This window comes from Zalophus californianus, chromosome 1 (assembly GCF_009762305.2).
Source record: "Zalophus californianus isolate mZalCal1 chromosome 1, mZalCal1.pri.v2, whole genome shotgun sequence".
In the NCBI taxonomy this organism is placed as follows: Eukaryota; Metazoa; Chordata; class Mammalia; order Carnivora; family Otariidae; genus Zalophus; species Zalophus californianus.
Window position 1 is genome coordinate 127,150,341 of NC_045595.1, and position 27,504 is coordinate 127,177,844.

At 34.8% G+C, this 27,504-nt stretch overlaps 1 protein-coding gene across 6 annotated transcripts in view; it reads left to right on the forward strand.

Annotated features, from left to right (window-relative positions):
- NAALADL2 (N-acetylated alpha-linked acidic dipeptidase like 2) overlaps positions 1-27,504 on the forward strand; it is a 1,313,911-nt gene that overhangs the window by 959,227 nt on the left and 327,180 nt on the right. For all 6 annotated transcript variants that reach the window (XM_027587309.2, XM_027587311.2, XM_027587310.2 and 3 more), the window contains 4 exons: positions 790-933; positions 15,127-15,219; positions 18,134-18,339; positions 22,084-22,203. In XM_027587309.2, the coding sequence (XP_027443110.2) occupies positions 790-933; positions 15,127-15,219; positions 18,134-18,339; positions 22,084-22,203 (563 nt within the window). The remainder of the gene's footprint in view (positions 1-789; positions 934-15,126; positions 15,220-18,133; positions 18,340-22,083; positions 22,204-27,504) is intronic.

The window sequence follows — 27,504 nt, forward strand, 5'->3', positions numbered from 1 at the left end:
ATTGAAGACATGAATCACCACTTCAGGAGGAGAGATACCTTCACAATCAGAATTTCATCAAATTCTCCTGTTTTCCCCCTCCTTTACTCATGTGTTTTTTTTTTTTTTTAAGGTTTTATTTATTTATTTGAGACAGAGAGAGAGAGAGATCATGAGCAGGGGGAAGGGTAGAGGGAGAAGCAGATTCCCCACTGAGCAGAGAGCCCAATGTGGGACTTGATCCCAGGACCCTGGGATTATGACCTAAGCCGAAGGCAGCCACTTGACCGACTGAGCCACTCAGGCGCCCTCCTTTACCCATGTTTTAATAGGTAGGTGCTGTGGTCAATTCCTAAGCCTTTCTGGGTTCTGTGGTACAAACTGCATTGCTTCTCAGCTTACCCTCTGCTGGCTTAGGTTTTGGTCTCCCTGGGTTTGTTACATCAGTTGACAACTTATGCATCTGCTTTCTAGCTTTTTAAAATTTTGTTGCTACTGTCCCTTCTCTTTGGTCAGCCCCTGTGGATTTATGCTTTTTTATTCTTTTATTGTCATTTCAGTGGAATTCTATGGGAGAATGGAGGTAGATGCATGTGTATAATCTGCCATCATTAACTAGGATACATAAGTATTTGGACTGAAGTACCTCAAATCATCTTTAATAAGTAGAGTATAACTAAGGTGTTTTAAACAAATGAACTAAGATAAACATATGGTTCATATTTTAAATACTCATTACAAAAAATGTCTCTTCAAGTGTTTTTAATTTCTGTTTGCTAAGGATTCTCTTCCCTTCTCTTTTCGATCCAGATGGAAGCTTTAGGCAAAACCGATCAAACCTCACGTCTCTGCTAGTTCAGCCCATCTCGGCATTTCTCGCTGAGAAACTGATCTCTTCACCAAACAGCAGAACCAAAAATGGTGTCTGTAGCCCTCTAGAACTTCCAGATAATGGTAAAGTATTTCATGTCTTTCTGTGTATTGTGTAGTTTTTGTAAGGACCATGATCATTTTTAATCTCTTAAATTGACATGTTTTGAATTATTCCTTAAAAAAGTTTATTTTTTGATGAGGTAAGCATTTATTTCTCTCCTGTGGCTCTTTAAGGGACATTTTTGGAAAGTAATTTTGATAAAGACTGAGAGTTGATCAAACTGAGAGATCAAAAAAAAGGGGGGGAAGCAAAAAGAATTTTAAATTGCAACAAAGAAAAGCAGCTTTACAAATAAAGCATTTTGTACATTCACGAAAATCTGCTTAACATAGCTTCCTCGTTTCAGCTTCAGCAGTCTTATGGGCTGCCAAGATTCGGTGGATAGCAGTCAGCTATCTGGCGTATGAAGTCTTTTAGTAGAAAGCATTAAAGCCTAATCCCTGCGATTGACTAAAAAAATCCCTGTGTCTTTATGCATCATCGCCTGAGAGATGCTTCTTGAACCTCAGTGCAGTTTGTGAGGCCTTGTTGGAACACACTGGATAAAACTGAAGTAGCTAAGCTACCTGCGGTGGGGTGCGAGCCACAGGCTGCATCTTATTTCTGCCTCCAGCCTCAGCATTAGAATTCTAAAGAGACTCTCTTTACATATTGTTAAATTTGTATCTAGTTGTAAAATTCAACGTGAGGACTCTGTTTCTGTGTCCAGATCTGGAGGCTCAAAGACCCATGTTTTATCTCATTTGCTTTTCTCTTGACAACAAAAGCATTAAAAAAAAAATGTTTTGAAGACACCTAAAGAGAAACCCCAAACCTGAATACATATGGGATTGCCCTCTGTTAGAGACACATATACACTTTTCAAAACCCTATCAACTGAGTGCCTCCTAAACTGATTATTGATTGAGCAAGTAGGAAATATAGAAAACACTGTCTAGGTCCTCAAAGCAGGAAGGAAGAAGTCTTTGAGGATCTTCTTTTTTTTTTTTCATTTTTTATTGTCTTTTATTCTGAGCCCTACAAATTGATTGTGGGCTCTATTTGTTAAAATATGTAAAGAACACTATAATAATATTTTAGTTCTAAGAAAAACACTGTTAAAAAAGCAACAAGATAGGTCTGCTTTTGTAAGGAATTATGCCATATCAAGTTTTCCTCATGGATATAGTAGCTATTATTGTTTTTAGAAAAATTTGTAGATGTAGATATTTCATGTGATAATGAAATAATGGGTACTCCTTTCATCATCTTTTTAAGTACATTTAGATTTCCCAAATAGTGATGGAGCGGTCTGAGTGAGTTGTGAGTTGTTAAATTTAAACTAGTCTTAAATGTAGGGTAACAAGCTTCTACCCCCAGTGTTTTGGATAATAGTACTTATGATACAGCCACAATAATTAACTTTTATGTTTTCTCATAAACACATAAACACATTATTTGCTCATTGTGATATATATCAGGATGGGACAGGGAAAGGATACAGAATGAAGTGCTATATTTTGGGGCAATAAGAGTGATGCTTATAGTTTATAGAATAAAAAATTAATTTGAAGCATATTACAATTATATCTTATTGTGGAATTTTCTTTGTCTTGAGCCTCAGCATAGGAAAATCTTCACAGAGAAGTTAGGCAGGAGTACATTAAAAATACGTGTACAAATCAACTAATTATTTATTGTACCCATTTAATCCTTTGTATATAACAAATCCAAATTCTCTACAATCCAGACAAGAGTATAGTGGAATTCACCTATCATATTTGCTTTCTTAGCATCCATATGCCCTTCCCCCTTTTTGAACTGTTGCCAACATTTCCCAGCAATATAGTATGAATATGTTTGGCCACACCCCAAGCTCTAGAAATAGATCCTCCTTAGCTCAAGTCTATTGGCATATCACATCAACCATATTATAATGGTTGCTTCAAGGATGATCTTGACCAAACAGGGCCAAGACTCAGTTTCTGGAATTTATTTGAGCCATGACTCACTTTAACCCTATAGCTGAACAAAAAAGCCTGTAGCCCCGGGATCGCTTGGTAACCTTTTTGGGACCTTGAGAGTATAGCCTACCTGAAAATGGACCAACACAAGGAAGGTACAAGTAAATAATGGGCGGGGGTGGGAAAGAGAGAGAAAATCTTCTCCACATCATTTGAGCCTTAAAGCTTTGTCTGAAGCCAAATCTACTGAACTGGCCATGTATATGAGTCAACACACCCCCTCCCCCCCTTTTTTTCAGTCGATCTATGTTGGACCTAACTGAAACAGACCATGAAACTTAAACTAAACAAAGGTATTTAATATCTGCATTCGTGAAATAGGTTCAGCAAAATGAAGTGGAGAGCAGGGTATTTATATGGAAAGTCCTGAGAGAACTAAGAATTGTTTGAGGAATAGAAAAAGAAGCAGGAAAAAAAGGTCTTACAATATGTATACAAATGGGTTGATTAGATAATTGCATATTGACTGTATTTTATTTTCTACGGTCTTGTCTTATTTTTATAGGCCTTACCTGTTGATCTAATATGTTTTCAGTCTTTGTCCTTGAGAATCAACCAAAATATGGGAATTTGAATTTTCGGTTATCAGCCTGAGTTTGTGGTTAAAAACCATGAATATAGTGGAAAAAGGAGAGGAGGAAGTTTAAAATCCATTAACTTAATTTAAAGCAAAAAATATAAATGAATCAAGTTAAAAGAAACATTTTAATATGTTTGATGAGTCATTTTTGATGAATAGAAAAATGGCTGTTTCTGTGTTACATAAAATGTCAGTGATGACAAGTTTTTACATAAGTAAGTTTGGATCATCTCTTCAAATGGAGAAATATATATATATAATATATGTTATATATATTATATATATATAATTTCCCTGTTCACAATTTTATATATTCTTTGATAAAAATTACTTTAATTAAAATAATATAGTGAGGTCAGTTATAGCTTTACATATTTCATATGTATTTTGAAGATTTATATTTCTAATTTGTTAACAGCTACTTATAAGTATTCATTATTATCATTTCTTGAGTAGAAATTTAAAAAGATGTATTAAACATATTGTCTAAAAGTTGAGGTTAAACCAAAATTTATTGGCCAATAGTAAATTTTAGCTTTTCAGGAAATATTCATTAACAAGGAATGTTATTAGTGCAGTTGAATTCAGCATTATTTTTTGTTACTTATGAAACTAATCAACGTGTGCAGAGTAGCCCTAACGTTGGTACACGTGAGAAGATCCAGGAGTACATTATGTTATTCTGTTTAAAAAGTGTCTCCATAGATACATCAAGTAGATAATAGAATGGTGTGGAAATGATATGATATGGCCCTTTTTGGGCCCTGAGAAAGAGAATTCCTCAGAAGGCCTGAAAAGAAGATATAAGAGAATTGCAAACTTGTTTTAGGGAACGGTAGGCTTAAATAACTTCCAGCCACGAATGTGGAGGAAAATATCCAGAAGAACATGTGAAAATTTCAGTTTGTCTAAACAACTTCTATATAGTATGCATATAGATACAGTGGCCACTTTTTATTACAAAAATTCAGTGAGCTAGAATACTTTTGCAATCAGTGTCATGACAAATGTTAGGAGTCACTAAACTGTGCAATGGTGACGCCCCAATTTTATGGCTCTTCAAACAGCCAGTTGCATAGTGAACCTAGGAGTTGGAACTGGAAGCTGATAACAGAGTAATCTGTAGAACTAAAGATCAGCCTTCATGAGCTGCCAGTCTGAAGTTCTTGGAAAAAAGGAAAAAAAGCTTCAGAAATGACTTTGAAGGACTACTCATCAAGGGTCTTAAACAGAGTGAACATAGGTGGGAAACCTATTGTCCAAAGTCCGCAGAAAGTACAGTCAATTCTCTGTTTCCTGGGGAGTGCAGGTTGGGTTTACCAAGGGTGACACAGATCTGTCATTCACCCAGAACTTCTCACGTTTCCAGCTTTCTGTCTTGACAGTTTTGATTTTCAGAAATTATTCAACTTAGATTCAGTTTAGAGTTGTGTTTGTTTGTTAAAAGATATAAAGACAACCTGAGATGTACTCTTAGGCAGAATTACTTTAACAAATGTTTTCCAATTTCTAATGTTTCTCAGCAATTTTTATAGTTTCCTGTATTCTTGTCCCATCATTTCTCAAGTACCTGTCGCTTCTTTCAAATTACAGAAAGCTTCAACTAAACTTTGTAGTTTATGTATGTGATAAACTTTGTTAGAGCATACCCTATCTTTATAGTTTGATGATCACTTTTTGCAATGGGCTGAGTCCTCAGTGCCTTTCTGGTGGTACATCCTGCTATTTCCTTCATATATCCAATATTTCTCCATATCATTCTATTTAGTATTATCCAAACATGTCTTCAAGTTTGTGTCTCTAAGTTGAAAAGCCTCAGTCCTTTAAAGCTCCATGCAAATGCCATGTTCCTCAAGTTGGAAGTAGCATCTCCTGACTCTCTCTGCCATTCTTTAGGCACTTGTATGCTACTTGGAAGAATATGATATTCTTCCGAGCTAGAAGTATAAGCAACTTCAATTTTTTTTAAAGATTTTAATTATTTATTAGAGAGAGAGAGAAAGAGATAGAAAGAACAGAGGGAGAGGAAGAAGCAGACTCCCTGTTGAGCAGAGAGCCTGACTCAGGGCTCGATCCCAGAATCCCGAGATCATGACCTGAGCCAAAGGCAGACGCTCAACAGATTGAGCCACCCAGGTGCCCCTTCAATTTTCATTAGAATGTGTTATTTTAGCTTTATTTCCATGTGGTGTTTTGAGGTTTCCTTTATTGCCCAGTGTTCTCTGATTATTTGGAAAGACTGTGTGCTGTGTGGTTGTCAGGTGTAGAGTTCTATGCCCACTTAAACTAGGTACCATAATCAGGTCATTCAAATAGTTACATCTTATTATTATTGTTAAAATCTTTTATGTGTATAGATTTGTCTGTTTTATCTTGTAGTTCTGTCAGTTTTTGATTCATATATTTTAAGGTCATTTCTTAGATGTTTATAAGTTCAAATACATCATGTCTTCCTGGTCAGTTGAAACACTTATCAGATGAAGTGATCTTTATATTTTTAATGCTTGTCTTGAATTTGATTTGGCTTGATATTAATTTAGCCTCACTGGCTTTTTTTTTCTTTTGTAGTCAGTGTCTTTATGCTATATCTTTTTTTTTTTTTTTTACTATCCAGCTTTCTATATATTTCTCTTTTAGCATCTCTTCTTCATAACAGCTAGTTTGTATTTTTTAAATTCTACTTAACTCCTGACCCTGAGATCAGGAGTCACATGCTTTACCAAATGAGCCAGCCAGGCACCTAACAACTAATTTGTATTTTAAATACAATCTGATTATCTTTTAGCTGAAACCTCTAGTTCATTACATTTAATATGATTATTAATGTATTTATGCTTATATATTTTTATCTGAATTTGTGTTTCTTCCTCATACCACATGTTTTCCTTTTGTTTTATTTCTCTCATTAGATTTAGATTATTTTGTCATTATATTTTCCCTTTATTACTTTAGAAGTTATAAATACTTTCTGTATTCTTTTAGAGTTACCCTAGAATTATAGCTTTTTAAAGATCCTTTTTCCTGCTTTGTTCCATGCCAGACAACTTTCTTTGCTATCTCTTGGATGGGAGTGGGGAGTCATTTAGGATTCTACTTTATGAGGAAGAATCTCTTTTTGGACCTCCCTTCTCTCCAATTTGTGCAGGCCCAGGGCTTTTTCTTCTAAACTTTGCATCTCATAAGGCCATCAAGATTAAAAGATTCTCCAGGTTCAGTAAATTCCCTCAAATTGAAAGCAGCTTTATTGTGTTACTTATCTGGGTTCGTATCACAACTTAAATTTTGACCTAGTAATTCCTTACCTTCTAGTTCTTAGATGCTGTTAACAAAATTCATTTTGTATTTAATTCAACGTTGTAAATTACTTTCAGTGGGAAAGTTGGTCTGAACATCCTAGCCTGCCCTCTTACTATAAAAGAAATTCTTCTCCTCCTCACCACCTATTCATTTCCTGGAAACACATATAGATGACTCAGTAAATATATCTAAGTTGGTCAACATATAAATCAGGTTGCCATCAGGAAATCAATGACACCCACACTAAAAATGTGCAATTCAAGGAGTTTGGCCAAGGGCCGATGCATTAAGTGTGGATAGGTAAAGGAAAATGGAAAAGTGATGATGAGGGGTGCCTGGGTGTTTCAGTCCGTTAAGTGGCCGACTCTTGATTTTGGCTCAGGTCATGATCTCAGGGTTGTGAGATCAAGCCCTGCCTGTTGAGCTCCACGCTCAGTAGGGAGTCTGCTTGAGTTTCTCTCTCTCCCTCTCCCTCTGTCCACCCCCTGCCTTCTGTCCGTCTGTAAAATAAATAAATCTTAAAGAAAAAAGAAGAAAAAAAAAGAAAAGAAAGAGGATGGTGAACCACCCCAAGGCTAGTAATTGTTACTATCTATAAAACTAAACGTTCAAGAAGGGAGAGGAGTTATAGAAACTGGCAAGTCCTTAAGAGGTGGGAGAGGGCGGTCTGCTAGGAGCTTTGGCTTTCAGTCGAGGAATGCAGTCACTGCCAGCAAGTGACCCGCCAGGGAGGGTGATGGAATACAAATGCTCTAGTCTTTCTCTTACTCAACCTGCTGATCACTTGTTGATATCTTCTACTGGCTAAACCCAACCTGAAGCCAAGAACAGAGGAACCAGGTAGATATTCTCTATAGAGGTCAGCTTCTTGAGGCACAGAACTAGGTGAAGGGTGAAAATAGATCTGGATGGAAAGGTGGGAAATATGCAGTCCAGGTAGTGTTGCAGATGATTAGTCTACTGATGGATTTGATAATTTGTGATTTGTAGAATGGTTTGGTAGAAAGATGTGGAAAATCTGTTAATCAATTTTCACTCTTCTAAGGGATACAAAGAAGAGAAAAGTTATTTTTTTCTGGGATTCATATTTTTTAAAACATCTTCCTATTTACATAATTTTACTAATTCGAAATAATAATATTAAACTTCAACTATTTTTTCCAAAATTCATGTAAGTTCATAAGAATACATCATACATGCATGGTTGTGTGTGTGTGTGTGTGTGTGTGTGTGTGTGTGTGTGTGTGTAGGCTCAGGGATAGCTGTTAAACTAAGAAAGGAAGTGGTGAAAATGACCAAGCAAACAGTTTTTGTTCAGTATTTTTATGCTAGTCTCACTTTTTTTAGAACAAAAATTTTACAGTACTAACACAGATTTGGAGATTTGACTTTTCTCTTTAATTTCTATTATTGCAAAAGCAGTTGATGTTTGCTAAGAGTTAGAAAAGAGAGATGAGCAAAAACAGGGAAGCAAAAACATTCTATATGAGTCATGTTGGGCTTCCATAACAAGATACCATAGACCTGGTGGCCTCAACAACAGACATTTATTTTTCTCACAGTTCTGGAGAATGGGAGCTCCAAGCTCATGGTGCCAGAAAATATGCTTTCTAATAAGAGCTCTCTTGCTGGCTTCCAGATGGCCTTCTCTGTGCACACATAAAGAGAGTAAGAAACCTGTGGTGTTTCTTTCTCTTTTTTTATAAAGACACCAGTCCTATCAGATTAAATTCACACCCCTTAAGACCTCTTTTAACCCTATCTCCTTAAGGGCCATATCTCCAAATACAGCTAAACTAGGGGTTAGGGCTTCAACATACGATTTTGAAGAGAAATGGTTCAGTCCAGAATACATTCCTATATCACCCAGTAACTATCAGTATCCATACTTAATATAAATCCTTCTAGATTTTTATATACACATTTAGAGGTTTTTTGTTTTTGTTTTTGTTTTTGTTTTTTTTTTACCAAAAGGAGATCATACTATATGTATTATTTTGGAATGCATTTATCTAATTAAGTATCTCCACTTTTTCATGATAGTAAACTTTACCTTATTTAATATGCAAACTAAATTGAGTTTTACCAGTCATCCCAGTTTTTTACAGTGTGTTTATACAAACGAAAATCCAAGCCAGGCCTACAAATTACATCCCTTCTAATCTAGCACCATCTTCTTTTTCTTCTCTTAACACTGAGATCTATAGGATCAAGTGTATTGTCCTGAATGTCCTACATTCTAGATTTGTGGGATGCTTCTTCATGATTTTATTTAACTAGTTCCTCTGTCCTTTTTATTTTCAATAAACTTGAAGTTAATTCTTAAGGTTCCTATTAGAAAACTCATTATTGTAATTAGTGGATAAAAGTTTTAAAAGACTTTTCTTTTGGTAGCTGGTGTTATTGTCAGTATTCAGTATATGGTAAGATGTATCATATCAGGTGAGGTGGGACATAGTGGACCTAGTTGGGTCTTAGGACTAGAACTTGTGTAAACTTCTTGTGCAGATCACTAAGACAGCATGGTACTGGCACAAAAACAGACATATAGAACAATGGAACAGAATAGAGAACCCAGATATGGACCCTCAACTCTATGGTCAAATAATCTTTGACAAAGCAGGAAAAAACATGCAATGGAAAAAAGACAGCCTCCTCAATAAATGGTGCTGGGAAAATTGGACAGCCACATGCAGAAGAATGAAACTCGACCATTCTCTAACACCATACACAAAGATAAACTCAAAATGTATGAAAGACCTCAATGTGAGATGGGAATCCATCAAAATCCTGGGGAAGAACATACGCAGTAACCTCTTTGACATCGGCCAGAGGAACTTCTTTCAAGATACATCTCCAAAAGCTAGTGAGACAAAAGCAAAAATGAACTTTTGGGACTTATTCAAGATAAAAAGCTTCTGCATGGCAAAGGAAACAGTCAACAAAACAAAGAGGCAACCCACAGAATGGGAGAAGATATTTGTAAATGACACTACAGATAAAGGGCTGGTATCCAAGATGTATAAAGAACTTCTCAAACTCAACATCCAAAAAACAAATAATCAAGTCAAAAAATGGGCAGAAGATATGAAAAGACACTTCTCTGAAGAAGACATACAAATGGCTAACAGACACATGAAAAAATGTTCATCATCATTAGCCATCAGGGAAATTCAAATCAAAACCACATTGAGATACCAACTTACAGCAGTTAGAATGGCAAAAATGGACAGGGAAAGAAACAACAAATGTTAGAGAGGTTGTGGAGAAAGGGGAACCCTCTTACACTGTTGGTGGGAATGCAAGTTGGTACAGCCACTTTAGAAAACAGTGTGGAGATTCCTCAAAAAATTAAAAATAGAGCTACCCTATGACCCAGCAATTGCACTCCTGGGTATTTACCCCAAAGACACAGACGTAGTGAAAAGAAGGGCCATATGCACCCCGGTGTTCATAGCAGCAATGTCCGCAATAGCCAAACTGTGGAAAGAGCCGAGATGCCCTTCAGCAGATGAATGGATAAAGAAGATGTGGTCCATATATACAATGGAATATTACTCAGCCATCAGAAAGGACGAATACCCAACTTTTACATCAACATGGATGGGACTGGAGGAGATTATGCTAAGTGAAATAAGTCAAGCAGAGAAAGTCAATTATCATATGGTTTCACTTATTTGTGGAACATAAGGAACAGCATGGAGGACATTAGGAGAAGGAAGGGAAAAATGAAGGGGGGTGGAATCAGAGGGGGAGACGAACCATGAGAGACTATGGACTCTGAGAAACAAACTGAGGGTTTTAGAGGGGAAGGGAATGGGGGTGATGGGTATTAAGGAGGACACGTACTGCATGGAGCACGGTGTGTTATACGAAAACAATGAATCGTGGATCACTACATCCAAAACTAATGATGTATTGTATGGTGACTAACATAACATAATAAAATAAAATTTTAAAAAAAGAACTCTTTTTTTAATAAAAAGGATTTTATTTATTTGAGAGAGAGAGAGCGAGAGAGCATGCATGAAGGGGCAGGGAGAGGCAGAGAGAAAGGGAGAGGGAAAAGCAGACTCCCTGCTGAATGTGGAGCCAGACACAGGGCTCGATTCCAGGACCCTGAGATCATGACCTGAGCCAAAGTCAGAAGCTTAACCAATTGAGCCACCCAGGCACCCCTTGCTTGTGTAGAACTCTTGTGTAATGTGATGTTCCCTGCAGGGTAGACTGAAATGGAGCCCCTGAGAAAATTACAGTATGGCAAGAAGAACATAGTATCCGGGGCAGGTCTGATGATATCAGTTTGCATCCATTGGTGTGGGCACTCCAATTACTTGCTGCCAGTGCATTCTGACTGGTCAGCATGTATGCTGTATCAGTTGATAACTATTTTGATAAATATTTTGAATAAGATCCTCGGTCTAGAGCATATGATGTCAATCAATAATATTGGGTCAAAAAAACATTTGGCGATGGGAAGATGTCACGTGGAAAAATGGAGCATTCAGAAAGCTCTACAAGCTGTGATGACATAGAATCCAGAAGCAGTTTATACTCAGATATTTAGGGAAGCAGTTGTCATTTAGGAAAGATGCTAGCAGTTTATAGAGTCCCAATCATCAAAAGTATGATTCTAGAGTAGATTCCAGTCCCTAGGGTGTAGGGAAATTGAAAAATAAAGAAAACAAATCATAGCCCCAATCCTAGAAGTTCTTTTCTAGAGTCAGGTAGCTAAAAAGAGAGTCAGGTACACAGAATGAGAGAAATGCTCAATTAAAATTAGGAATCCAAGCAAGAACTATGTTTACGAAACCAACAAAAGCCTATTTATCAGAATTAGGACTCAGAGTTAGCAGCAGTTTTTAGACCTCAAATCTCTCTAAATAAGGTTGGGATTTTTCCTAGCTATTGGGTCATGCTTACTCACAGTGCAGGTGGAGATGAAGCCTTGTTAGCTATGATGAAGGAGACAACTAGTCGAGTCTTCATTATAACAACAAAAATGCAAGACAGAATTATCACTGGAAAATAATTTCTGTAGTATTTTTCTCTGCACGTGATGAAGTTAAGGACTAGAGAGAGGCAACTACTTTTATGTTTCAGCTCTGACGCTCCTCACCCTATTTGAATACAAATGTTCTCTGAGTGAAACACATTTTTGTCATCTTGAAATCTTTTGAACTTCACACATCAAATTTAAAGCTGCCATCAAACTTTGAGGCATGAAAGACAGAAAACATTTGGCAAATGTGAGTTGGAAATGTTATCTTAAAGTAGCAATATATACACACATACACATGCACTGACTTCTTAAATAACAAACAGCGTCTAAATGTTATCCAGAATTTTCTAATTTCAGATGTATTTTTTAAAATTTTGAAGTACATGCAAACTTACAGAAAAGTTTCAAGAATAGTACAAGGAATATTTTTTTCTCAACTACTTGACAGCGAGCTATAGACATGATGACCCATCACATCTGAATTCTCCCACAAACGGTGACATTTTCTCTATACAGACGGCACAACCATCACAATCAGGAATGAGACATTGATACGTTACTACCGTGCACTCCAAAGGCCCCATTCAAATTTTGCCAGGTGTTTCAGTAATGACCTAAATAGCAAATGGATCTAAACTAGGGTCACGTGTTGTGAGTTATGAGGTGTCCTATTTCCTTAAGCCTGGAATAGTCTCAGTCTCTGCTTGACTTCCATTGCTTTATCAATTTTGGAGCTTACATGCCTGCTATCTGCAGAATGTTCCCCAGTATGGGTTTAGCTGATGTTTTCCCATGAATAATTTCAGTCTCTGCATCTTTGACAGCAATATTACAGAGTGAGACTGTTTTTTCCCCATTACTGATATCAGTTTGTCCCATTACTGGTAATGCTAACTTTGATAATTCAATTAAAATAATGAAAAATCTGTGAGGGCTCCTCTTTGAGGTTACTATTTTTAAATTTTTTTCTTTTACAATTAATAATCATTTGAAATCATGCAAAGATCCTGTTCCCACACCCTCTTATGTCCACCCACTAGTTCAAATGTTTATTTATGCTTTATGCGCAATTAGCCATTATCAAGATAATGCCAACAGTGACCTTCCAAGTTCATCATCCCTTCTGCTTTTATTAGTTGGCACTCTACTGTAAAGAAGAGCTCTCTTCCTATTTGTTTGAGTGTTTATTTATAGATAGAGTATCAATTTATTATATGTAATTAGGATTTATATCCCTAATTTATTCAATGGGTTATAATTCAGTACTATTTTTTTTTTTTGATACTCAAATTGTCCCAGGTCAGCCCAAAATATCACCTTTGACCTAGGTTCCATCTATTGGTGTATTCTCATTATTCTTTGGAAATTTCCTTTGTTTTTGAGATAGCAAAAATTTGAGATACCAAATCATTTTGTGCTTCCCGGCCCCAACCTTGTTATCAGCCATTTCTCCAAAGAGTCCTAGTTCCTTTGAGTAGAGGAAGGTATCTAGAAAATGAGACATGGATTCTAGATGTGCTCATTGCTATTGGAGTGTTACTTCTTTCAGTACTTCTTAGTAAACAAAACTAGGGAAATATATTTTAATATTATATTTTAATATAAATATGGATAAATATATGTGTATGTACATACAGATTATATTTTTATTTATTTTTATATCTATCTAGAAAACCAGAAGGACTTATCAATACCTAATTTTTTCTCTTTCCATATTTGTAAATCTCTGCTCTGCAGGGAGCCTGCTTCTCTGTCTGCCTGCCGCTCCGCCTGCTTGTGCTCTCTCTCTCTCTCTCTCTGTTAAATAAACAAATAAAATCTTTAAAGCAAAAACAAAAACAAATCAAAACAAAAATAAAATAAAATACATAGATGTGTTTTTCCCTTTTTCTGGAAAAATATTATTTCTTTAAATATTTTCTCTCTTCCATTTATTTTTCTTCTTCTTCTTATATCATTTCTAGAAATCCTATTTCTATCCACCATGAATTTTAATTGTACTTTCCTATTTTCTCTCTTTATCCTCTTCTGTGGTTGCTGGAAAAATTGCTCATCTGATATAGCTCTTAAATTCAGTTGTCAGTCATATGTATTACTTACTATCTCTATCTACTAATCCTATCTGTTGTCATATTTCTTCTAATTATTCTATTTCCTTACCTATTATTTCTTCTTCTTAAAAGGGTTTCTGGTTGTTTCTGTTCTTGTGTTTAATTATGATGCTTATTTTTTAAATTCATGTGTTGTATGTTTCAATATATTTATTTTAGGTAGGATATATGTTCATTATGTTTCTTTTGTGTGGTTGTGGACCTCACAACCAGATATCTAGTTATTTTAGTCTGGGAGTTTTTGTTGCTCTGAAATTATTAGCTACCGTCTTATGACTTATAGGAGGGCAGAACTGGAGTCAGACCCCAATTTTTATCTTTCTGGATTTGTATAATGGGAGTCTTCATGTCTTCTGACAGTTCCCCAGGCAGCCTCAGTTTTCAGGGATTTGGTGTTATAAGGTGGAGCAATAGGGGAAGATGGTCTCCTTAGGTTTTAGTTCCCACTACCCCTGGGAACTGGAGGAGAAGAACAAATGTCCAAGGGTTCAGGTATGTTCAAGCCTTTTTACAACCATATTTCACCCCAGCAGACCCTGGGAGGCCTTCCTAACCCAGTTTTTGTTTCTTCTGTTTATTCTCTCATTTTTAATATTTTGTCTGTAAACACACATTTTTACCTAAGTTCTGTATCTCTTGGTATTCTATTTTTGGGTATCCATGTCTTATTTTTACATTTTAACAGGCACAAGAGACTGCAATATTTGGAAATATGTCTAACTTTAGAAACCTTTGTTCTTTTAATTTTAATTTCTGCAATGTTTTACAGTTTTCAATGTGATAACGTAATAATGAGTCATACAGGAAGGTTAAATTAGCTTCCACATGTTCTTTTTTCTGAAGCTAGAAAAGTACTTAAATTTCTTCAGAAATATTTTTATCTGATATGTATTTTTTTAAAATATGAGTTGTCCACATCTCCCTGAGGTCTTCTGGGTGCTCTCATATTGAACTTAATTGTAGCGTAGAGCTGCCTCTTTATAGCTCTGCAGGTCTGTGAGGCCAGCAATGGTAACTTAGTCATCATTGTATAACAAGTACCTAAAATAGAGTTGACACAAAGTATTGAATAGATATTTGTCACAAGGTATAACTTTGATTTTCTAAAAAAATTCAATTGTTTGGAATTCTTTTTTTAGCAATATTAGATAAATTAATTTGAATGTTTAAGAAAAAAACAACAGAATGTAGCAAAGTAAATATCTTAATTTTTTTTTCAGATGAAAGAACTGTCAACATGCAAGTTCAGACAGTTACAAAATTCAAAACAGTTACTAATGTTGTTGGATATTTAAAGGGCTTGACATCTCCAGGTAAGTAGGGCTGAGATTCTATATGTATTTATAATCTATTAAACCATTACAAGAAAATACTCTATAGCAATGTAGGAACATAATTAAATGCATTTCCTAATTTAGATGTAACTAGTTCATAGCATTCTCAGAGTGAGTCCGTATGAAACCAAGAAGCAGGTCTTTATTCTCTTTCTCACTCTCTTCAAAAATAAATCAAAGTAGAGAGTATAAGGGAAACAAAACAAAACAAAAGAAAGCAGAGGTTAGATTTGTTAAATTGGCATGTGCCTCATGAAGAAAAGCTACAAAAACCAATGCTTTTTGTTTGTTTGTTTATTCTTCTTCACTATAACATAACCACTGGAGTTTTTACTTTTATCAAGAAAGGACATTTTAAGAGAGAAAATATTTTAGTTTTAATGGTGTATTTAAAAAAATAATAGGGGTGCCTGGGTGGCTCAGTCGTTAAAGCGTCTGCCTTTGGCTTGGGTCATGATCTCAGGGTCCTGGGATGGAGCCCTGCCTCGGGCTTCCTGCTCAGCGGGAAGCCTGCTTCTCCCTCTCCCACTCCCTCTGCTTGTGTTCCCTCTCTCACTATATCTCTCTCTGTCAAATAAATAAATAAAGTCTTTAAAAAAATAAAATAAAAAATAATAAAAGTTTTTATCTCCCAAATCTCATCTTTCATTGCTAATCTATGTTTTGTCTGTGAACCTTGGTCCACTGACTGTTCTGCCTAATGTCTACATGGCTTTAGGTTTTGAAGATGCTTATGAAAATGATCACCCGGCTAAATTTTAAATAATTGTACACCTTGCTCTGGGATGTTCATGGCATCTTCAGATAATATGATGCAGGCTAAAAAAAGTAAAACTAACTAGTACATATATTAATTAAGAGATTCTCCTGAATGGATTGTGAGACTGACCCACATCCTGCCGTCTGAGTGCTTGGCATACAGGGTAGAATATGGCAGTCTTGTGCCACTTCTGTTGATTTGGTTAGGATATTGACTCTGATTTTCCTTGGAGAATTATTTTTCTCCACAACTTTAGTGAAATTGACCCTGTAATTGATAAACCAGAGAATTTTGAGATCAAGTTTTACATCTCCCCAAGTTTCTTACCAGCCAACTCTTTTAGAAAATTTATGGAAGGTTCATATTTTCTCTGATTTCTTTACAGTAGCAATGTTGAAAAACCTCTGATTTTAATGTCTTTCAACCTCTGATTTTAATGCCTTTCAATACAAGATATAAATGAGTTTGGAAGTTGTCATGGCTGCATTTCAACTATTTCAACAAATTTCCATCATAAGAATCTCTAATTGAAACACCAGAAATATTTATCATCATTGCTACATTTACAAGTTTTTATGGAAAAACCAAATTGTACAAAACTATACTAGCTTGAGGGTAAAAGAGCTTTCCTAATTGAAATTCAATATAGAAAAAAATCAATTCCTTAAAATCAATTTACCAGTAATATTCTTCAGTGTATAATAAGCAAAGCTTCCCAAATTTTGTTTATTTGAATTCTACACAAAAATATTGGCTGTTCATTCACATGATTTTCTTATTTAATGACTCTGAAAATTAGAAACGATCATTAAGGCTTTTGGATATGTTTTATCTAGAATACAGATAATCCCAAGCAGAACTTTCACACGTATCCGGGAGATGAGTAAATAAATTCCCTGAGTTTCAACATTTGCATCCACCCTGGATATACCATTAATTAAATTTTGATAAAATGTTGGCAGATCAGATTCATTGCTGGTTCTAAAATCAGTGTAGAAAATTAAAATAACTCCATGCAATGATTTCCCGTCAGATAACTTTTTGATGCCATGAAGTAAAGGAGCAATTCATTTATTCCACACACAGGTAGTACTTATTATGTGTCAGACACTGTTTAAAGTGCCTTACATTTAGTAACTCATTTAAAACTCCAAGTGAATGATGTATGTGGTATTTGTATTTTCATTTTATACTTGAAGAAATCAAGGCATAAAGAGCTTAGATAAGATTTCCACGGTCACACAACTAGTAAATCGAATAGTCTGGATCCAAACCCAAGCAGGCTTGGCTTCAGAGTCTGCACCATTGAGCTATGGAACATCTCCAAATAAAATGACACTCAGTGAAGAAATCTTTTTACATCGATGTATAGGATTTCTTGGTGAAATAGAGTTCTATATCAGCAACATTCAGTGGCAACCAAATCAGAGGAAACTCTGGAGATAAGAGTTTTTTCTACCTATTGACAATAGTCAGTAATGTACATTGAGCAGGCCCCATCCATGTGTCATGGAGATCTTTTTATGTTATGTCTAATGAATTTTGTATGATTATATGAAATAATGTGAAAAGAAAACTTTTACAGTAGTTGGATGACTTTTGATGTTGATTTTTTTTTCCTTCAGGGAAATGAGAGGAACTAAAACTCTAAGTTGGAAGCTATAATTAATTCCCTAAATACTTCATTTATTTCAAAATCCATATATGACTACCACATTATTTAATATTTACAGCTACTGAATAACTGCTCCCTCATATGTATTAATAGTTCATTAATATTTACTGAGCATACACACATTGTTTATAGGACACTTCCCACTATGATTCTGGAAAATGTTAAAGGTTTCATTGTGGCATATTTGTATACTTCATTAATTAATATGCATGTTGCAAAGGACAGTAATATGGATCTAGGCTTTGGAATCATAACTGAGTTCAGCAGCTGCCTCTGCTTTGATATACACAGATGTGTGAATCAAGACAGTGGGTGAAAAATGTTAAAGTAGTCTTAATTATTAGGACAATTTTACATAATTGGTGCTCAGTTGTGCAACAGGATTATGTAAATGTCATTAAATTTATTGTTAAGGTTTATATTTTGTTTTAATGGCCCTTGTTTCCTTCTGTTTCCAGACCGGTATATCATAGTTGGCAGCCACCATCATACCGCATATGGTCCTTACGGACAAGAATGGGCTAGCAGCACTGCCGTAATCACGGCTTTTATCCGGGCCTTGATGTTAAGAGTTAAGAAAGGGTGGAGACCAGACCGCACAATTGTTTTCTGTTCATGGGGAGGAACAGCTTTTGGCAACATTGGCTCATATGAATGGGGAGAGGTAAATGTACATTAATTACTATGCTCTCATGCACTCTCTCTCTCTCTTTTAGACTTAAGTTGACAAAATAAAGTTGTTGAAGCCAGGGATAAGAATGTGCCTTTCAACCCAGTTGTCCTGTCTTCTAACTTGCTGAGATCACCCATAAGACTGAGGGGGAATTAGAGCCCCGTGAACTGTGTATGATCTGCTACTATCTTACTCTTGATGCTATCAGACCTGCAGACTTTGATATACCCACAGTTGTTTTTACCTGGTTATTGTGTTTCTCCTTAGACAGGTTGATAGTTACTGGACAAGAAAAGATCAGGTGATACATACAATTACTTTTTTTTTTTTTAACTTTCTGGCAATTATCTGGAATTAGGAAACAGTCTCCTATGTTAAATATCTACTATCTTAGCATCATACCATAGCTTAAAATAGTGGTTTCCTTCCTTCTCACTCCCCCCATTCCATCCTCCTTGTAGTCCTACACTTCTATCTCTCTGTTCCTTCTTTCCTAAAAATCTATTAACCTGCCTACCTACCGGAACTACCTTAGGAAGGCTTTGTCCAAATGAAATCTAGCATGCAGTGGGTCACAGTTAGAATACCACTGGTATGTTTAAGTTTCAGATGCTTTTGATAGGTCTGTGTTTCACAGATGCACTGTATTTTTAATGGGATACATCAACTGATAATTGGATTGATGCCATATTAAAAACAAGGAAAACATTTTAAAACTCTTAGATATTCTATTTGCTTTATGATTTTTTTTTTTAAAAAAAGGGTTAGTGGAAAATGTAGGAGAAAATCTATACAATTTTATCTAGGAAAATAAAACTATTTGATATTCTAGTTTATTTACTATCTCAGCTTTGGAGAAAAAAAAAAAACCCTAAATATCTAATGGGAAATTCTATTTCATTTTTTATTTAAGAACTCAAAAAAAAAAAGATGAAATGTCTATTGACTTCAAGGGAAATATCAAAAAGATACACAAAAGGAAATAGCAAGTGTCTTTTTAATTTGAAGAAAAAGAAGTCTTAAGAATGGAAAAATTTTAGTGTAAAATTTGTCAAGATATAAATGTTGCAAATTAGAATATTTTTCATACTCAAATTAGTTGTGTGACTATTTGTTCCATATTCAAAAGAACTAATTCAAATGAATAAATTCTATTGCTGAAAGAACATTTTTAAATTGACATATTTTTAGTTAGATGGAAAATGTAATAGCTAAACCAACCTTTCAGACTTTTATTCCAAATTACTTACTTTAAAGACATAAACACGTTAAAAAGCAATTTGGGAAATATATTTGTAATCTGGGCTGATTTTAGTATTTTGGAATTCTTTTCATCATAAAATAGTATTTTAGTTTTCTTGCAACATTAAGGGGTGCATTTTAAAAAGAGTGTCTTAAAGATTTTCAAATTCCAAAAATGTATTCCTCTATATCATACAGCCTTCTCCATATCTGTCTAGTAATTTTCACATGAAATTTATATTAATCCTAAATTAACTCATATATTTCTAAGCTATGTTCTGAAAGTCAGCTTGTCCAACATTAGTAGTCCCTAACATATATCCTGAGCCCCTATGCATGGGGAAGTGCATTGCCAAAAGTCTTTGAATTTATTTGACCATCAAGCATCATAGCCTGTAAATTGAATCAATAAAGTGGCCTTGCATGTATATGGGCAATTATACTTTCAAATTGAGGAGATTATTTTGTGTGTTTGATAAAATATAAATTTATTTGTAAGTTTTACCAAATTTATTTTATCTTTCAATAGTTTTATATTTTTCTCTATCAGCAGATACAACTAAAACAACTAAAAAACCTATAGTGTGGGAGTCCATAGGAAAAAGTATTTATGTTAGAAAAGGCTCTTCCTATTCAAAAAAAGTAGGGACCTCTGTCCTAACATATTTATGTCTATATGCATGTTTGGCAACTAATTATCAGTTCAGTCACTTTCTGGCTTTTTCCATGAGTAGGTAAGCAAAGATACAAGAGTGAAGAAAATGGTGAATAACATAAAGATTTGATTACTGGCTCATAAAATATACCATGTAAAATTACTCTATCTCAGAAGATTATTACAATACTGTTCATGGAGCCATTTTAAACTAAATAGTTGAGAAGGAATTTAGAAAACTACTGGTTTTCCTGTTCTGTCTACTTTTATCAAATCTACTCCTGAGAACGAAACATTTACTTTGTGCTCTAACCTGATTTCCTAGTGAAGACGAATGCGGAAAGCACTTGTTGACATGTCATATTGCCGTATTTAATTCTGCTTGCAGAGGAAACCCCTGAAACCCACAGCTGTAAAAAGATCAGGTGATATTGGTCAATAAACTTAAAACTGAAATTTATGGTGATAGAATTATTACAGACGTGACTCAATACTGATCTCGATCCTTGAGGAAAATTACCACATTTTACTAAATAAGTAGTAAAGTTTCTAAATAAAATAGTACCATTTACTAAATGAAAAGTACCATTTCTTCTTTTGAAGATTCTTCATTTTTCACAGGCTACTGTGGAAATATTACAGAATTTACAGTCAGAAAGTCTGACTTCAGATTCTTTCTACCATAAAACGTTGTGGTCTTAGGTGAGATTAACTTTCTCCAAGACTTGATTCTGCCACATGTATACTAATGTGAGGTTCTCATGAGTGTAAAATGGACTAATACATAGACAGTGTCTCTGTGCTAGTGTGTAAATGGAAGTTGTTTTGCCACAGCACTTGTGGGTCATTTTTTTTCGAAAAAAGGGACTTTTTAAAAAAATAACATTATGTGCAAAGCAGAGTGTTTAAGTTTCAGTTCATGATTCCTGTCCATTTAAAACATTTATTAATTTTAAATGGAATGTCTTCACCTATCTTACAGCGGTGTAGCTGAATTTTCAACTTAAAATAGGAGTCACGTACTGATTTGCTAGGGAGACAGGCTCTTGCGGTCTTCCATGTCATAGTGTTGGAGGAAGAAAGGTAAGGATCTAAGACATGAAGTAGGATGGATTTTAGGAAATTTCTATACAATTGTCACCATGATGATTAGTCATTAATGTTTGTGCATAAAAGGGGGAATATAACCTCAGGCCTTCGTAGCAGCACCTTATTAATAGGCTCAGTGGTCTTCAGTTTGGGGGGATAGGGCTCAGCAGAGAAGTAGAATAACTATTCTGCTGAAATCATTTTTTTGCTACTCATTTGCATAAAATGTATCAGGTTTTATTTCAGGTAATACGTGCAGGGACAAAGGTGTATTATGCCCCATTTTTGCTCAGAATAAAGAGCTACTGCATGTAAAAATTAGCTCATTGTCTCAAAGGAAAGGCCTAGTTTGATTAATCACACTAGTAGTTTACCCATGTCTGTTCTCTAACTCAGTAACTCTAAACTTAAGTGCTGTGGCTAGAGCAAACTTTCCATTCTGTACTCCAAAGCTGAATCTTCTACTAGGCTAACCATTTAAGAACATTCTTTTTTAAGATTTGACTTTTTTCAGGAACATGCTTAGAAATATTTTGTCATGTGTGATATGTAACTTCTTATCCCTTTTATTTAAAATCCTTTTGTGACCCTTGTACTTTCTAATAGAGTACATTTTTTTAAAACAGTAGTTGTGTCATGTAATGATTTTAAGTAGGGAGCGTCTATTATTCAACCCATAACTGATAAAGTAAAATATGTTACTTTTCTTAATGTTTTTTTTTTTATTTGTTTGTTTGTTTTGGTTTCAGGATTTCAAGAAGGTTCTGCAGAGAAATGTTGTGGCTTACGTTAGTCTCCATAGTCCCATAAGGGGTAACTCAAGTCTACATTCCATAGCTTCACCATCTCTTCGGCAACTGGTAATAGAGGTAAGATGAACTACTTCTTAATAAAATGATTAGACAAAACTGCCTATTTCTCTATAATTTGATATGTTTTGATGTTTTCATTTATTTTTAATATGCACAAAACCATCTATTTTAAGAAATAATCTATTGCTTATTCTTTTATCAATATTCCTTTAACCAGTTTCTTATGTTCTGCAATTCTGCTCTTCCCATGGTGATACTTGTAGATAGAATTTTATAGTTACAGAGAACATATGTAAAAATGTAAATTTATTTCTTAAAAATTGAATTTAACTCTCAAGTTCCTAATTCTGTGAATCTTGACATTTTTTGGTAAACTTGTTTACTTTTAGACTTCTTCCGCCTCACTCATGTTTTGAGCAAATATAAGACCTGCCTTATCTTTTTGACAACATTGTAAGTCCCGTAAAAGCAGGATTTGTGTCTAGTTTCTAGAATATAGTGGTAACTAATTCCAAGATATTTAGAAAATATTATTTGAAAAATACTTAGGGGAAAGGGTAGCGTGCATTTTCCTATAGTAACTTGAAAAAAAAAAACATGTAGTTTGTGATAATGTCTCACTAGAGTTATTTATTAAAAAAAAAAAAATTAGTCACTCTGGGGGCTCCTGGGTGGCTGGCTCAGTCGGTTAAGCATCTGACTCTTGATTTTTGCTCAGATCATGTTCTCAGGGTCCTGAGGTTAATCCCAAAGTCAGGCTCTCCCCTCAGCACAGAGTCTGCTGGAGATTCTCTCCCTCTGCCCCTCCCCCTGCTCGAGCTCACTTGCTCTCTCTCTCAAATGAATAAATAAACAAACAAATAAATAAAATTAAAAAAAAATTTGTCATTTCTGGCCTGTTTCAAAAAGTTTTTCAGAACATCTTTCCTGTTTATTAGTTGAGTTCATTTTTATTTTTGCATTCTTTTTATGACTTATACTACAGATAAAATGATATGTGTTATTTCTCAGAATGAAAGTAATAATGTCACCACTGGGGGTGGTTTTCTCTCAACCTGAAGGGTTATCGGTGTATATTAAAAATGACCTTTTAGATACCCACAGAGTTTCCAGTGAGCATCATAGAAACTGAACTAGATAATGAACGGTGCTTTACTTTAGCCATGATGCCTGATTGAAATGTAATGCAAACTAACATTTTATGACTTTCATAAAGTATTTTCTAGTTTAATAGTTTTCATTGACATTTCCATATGTAGTATAATAAAGAAGACATTATGAAAAATGAAATAGATAAATCTGTACATTTGAGATCAGCCAAACCCCAGTATGCATGCCTTAAATTATATCCAGGTCTGTAAGTGAATTCCTCATGTGCTTTGTACTGCTTTGCATTCTGACTCTCTTACCTGCCTGGAAAAAACTCAAAAGAGGAAAATCAGCTGCAGATATCTCTCTTAGAAAGTTAAGATATTTCTGTCCAAATGAGTGATCAGGAAAAAAGTATGAGCTCATGTATCCGGCAACTGGGGAGGGTTATTTTAAAATTTGTCTTTTCCTTCTTGCATGTTACAATATTTGTATTTTGAGAACTTTGGAAGATAAGTAATCATTGAAATTCATAAGCAAATAGAAATAACAAACAATTATTAAGGACTATCAAATCTAGGGAAATATCTATCTGTAGAAGTGTCTGAGAATATACTGCTTTTTAAAATATCTTTGTACATCTTGTAATAGAGAATTGTAAAATATTAGCATTTAAACCTAATTATCTAAAAGGACAGCATGGTTTATCAATAATGAATAGTGACATGGAAGATGTACCTTCTTATCTGCTTGGGGGAGGAATCTTTTTGTTAGGTAGTTGAAAATGTTTCTGTACTAATCTAAGAATTAGTATATAAATTCTAATTTACTCAAAGAAAATTTCCTTTCACTTGAGAGAGAGCATATATGTGCTCTATAGGACAAATTAGAAAGGTAGGATTATCACAAATTCAAACAAAAGCATATGCAATTTAAAAAAATGGGAATTACTTAACTATATTGAATTTTATTAACACAAAACAAATACATATATAGTAATTTAAGATATATTTGCATACAATTATTTAATGCCAGATATTTTTCTTTAAAATACATAAATACACTTAAAAATATAAAGGTGAAGAGAACTGAAGGAAATAAAACCTCACAGTAATTTATATAATTTAAAATAATTTAACACTAGTGGCCTTTTATAAAAGAAAGATTTAAAGTGTTTCCTTGAAAAAATAAAAGGAACTGGGGTGCCTGGGTGGCTCAGTTGGTTCAGCGTCTGACTCTTGATTTCGGCTCAGGTCATGATCTCAGGGTCCTAGGGTCAAGCCCCACCTTGGCCTCCATGCTCAGCTGTGCGCTGGAGATTCTCTCCCTCGTCCTCTGCCCCTCCCTCATCAAATCAATCAATCAATCTTTTTTTTTTAAAAGGAACTGATTATAACAGAACATAAGTAACGTTACTTGAGAAAACATTTTATCAGTCTTCAGGACCCTTATATTTCATCAGTTTACTTAGATTCTGTTACCATATACAAATACATGTTTCATATAATCTAGTGTAAACCAAACAAAAACAAATTAAAAATTATTTTTCTACAAAGAACAATATTTTTTTACAAAGCATGCTGACTAAATTGTGGATGACTTAAGATTATACAGAGTATATTCTTGTATAGCAATGTACAGAATAAAAAAGATCTAGATTCATGTGGTAGAAATAAATATATCAGATAGAATCTTTAAAAAGATTAAGCTACAGTACTGCATTGATTGATTGATTGATCGATTTTTGTTTAAATTCAATTAGCCAGCATATAGTACCTCATTAGTTTATGATGTAGTATTCAGTGTACTGATTTTTTTTTAAAAAAACTAGACACATACAGGATATTTTAATGGATTATAAGCTTGATAAAAAACAAAACTGTGAAATGGTTACCCTAAATCAAATACCAGTTCAAGTTTCATTTTTAATGTGTTATCCCAATTAAGGAAGATGATCATTTCATCCTTGGTCCATTAGACCTTGGTATGCTATTTTTTTTTGTTTAAGTTAGACTTCATAGGTGATGGACATTGGGGAGGGTAAGTGGAGTGCTGTGAATTGTGTAAGACTGATGAATCACAGACCTGTACCCCTGAAACAAATAATATATTATATGTTAATAAAATATAGATGAACTGAAATCATGGTTTACATACAGTAAAATTCTCCCTTCTTTTTTTTTTAAATTTATTTATTTATTTGAGAGAGAGAAGGTACATGCAAGCAAAGGGAGGAGCAGAGGTCGAAGGGGAGAGAGAATCCCAGGCAGGCTCCCTCCTGAGCACAGAGCCCCACATGGAGCTCGATCCTACAACCCTGAGATCATGACCTGAGCTGAAACCAAGAGTTGGATGCTTAACCAACTGAGCCATCCAGACACCCTTAAAATTCTCCCTTCTTAAGTATACAGGTCGATGAATTTTGACAAATGTGTACAAGCATATAAACACCATTATAATCAAGATATACAGTATTTCTATCCCAAAAATGTCCCATCATAGCCCTTTGCATTCAGTGTCCTCTCTTTATTCCTAGTTCCTGGCAAAGACTCATCCGATTTTTGCCAAAATGGTTTTGTCTTTCAGAATAGCATAAACAATGGAATCCTTCAGTATGTAGTCCTTTCTGTGTGGCTTCTTTTCCTTAGCGTGATTTTTAAAATATGTTCATGTTGAAAGGGGGAACCCTCTTACACTGTCGGTGGGAATGCAGACTGGTGTAGCCACTCTGGAAAACAGTGTGGAGGTTCCTCAAAAAGTTAAAAATAGAGCTACCCTATGACCCAGCACTTGTACTACCAGGTATTTAGCCAAAGGCTGCAAAAATAGTGATTTGAAGGGGCACATGCACCCCAGTGTTTATAGCAGCAATGTCCACAATAGCTAAAATATGGAAAGAGCCCAGATTTCCATCTACAGCTGAATATACATATATATATTTATTTTATTTATAAATATTTATTTTTTCGATGGAATATTATTCAGCCATCAAAAAGAATGGAATTTTGCAATGATGTGGATAGAACAAGAGGATATATTTTTTAAAGATTTTATTTATTTATTTGTCAGAGAGAGAGAGCACAAGCAGGGGTAGCGGCAGGCAGAGGGAGAAGCAGGCTCCCCGCTGAGCAAGGAGCCTGATGCAAGACTTGATCCCAGGATCCTGGGATCATGACCTGAGCCAAAAGCAGATGCTTAACTGACTGAGCCACCCAGGTGTCCCTAGAGGATATTATGTTAAGCAAAATAAGTCAGTCAGAGAAAGAAATACCATATGATTTCACTCATATGTGGAATTTAAGAAACATAACAGATGAACATAGGGGAGTGGAAGGAAAAATAAAATAAGATAAAAACAGAGAGGGAGACAAACCGTAAGAGACTCTTAACTATAGGAAACAAACAGCGTTGCTGGAAGGGAGCTGGGTGGGGGGATGGGCATTAAGGAGGGCACTTGATGGAATGCGCCCTGGGTGTTATATGCAGCTGATGAATCACTAAATTCTACCCCTGAAGCTAATAATACAATATATGTTAACTAAATTGAACTTAAGTGAAAAAAATTAAAAAAAATATATGTCCATGTCATTACATGTGTCAGCAGTTTTACAACATGTAAATGACATGGATCTGGCATGGGATGACAAGGATAACAATCAGTCATGTCTGGGACGAATGCAGTACCTCTGGAGCTCTCCCTTCAGCTTGGTACTCTAACTTTGATTTTGAAATGAAAAGGAATTAAACCATTGAATTAAGAAAAGAAGCCATTTCTCTGAAATTAGTCTACTAAATTTGGATTAAATCATTGGTGGAGGGGTGCATTTGCTTAGGGCAGAAATGCTTAGTGACTATAGGTTTTTCTTAAAATTCATGAAAGACTGACTTTAAAAAAAATTCCCTAAAGAATAATGAAAAACTGATGGTTACCAAAGCCAGGCAATAGGAACATGAGAATGAATTCTACTGCTTTCCTTTCTTTGGTATTTATTTGGAAACTTTCAGTATAACTTGAAGAAAAACCTCAAAAAATGCTTAATTTTTCTAAATTATAACACTGATAACTAATAAATTCATTTGTCTTCTGAAAGGAAGTGAGGTACCCCTTGAATGGTAAATAAAAGTCAAAAACTAAGGTTTTATGTGGTTGATTTTTTTCCGTTAGTTTTGTTAATATTTTGAATCTACATTTCTGCTTCCTTTGTGCTACCAATATTTTTACCCCCCAAAAAATTAGTTCACTCAAATTAGCTTGTAAATTTTAGAATT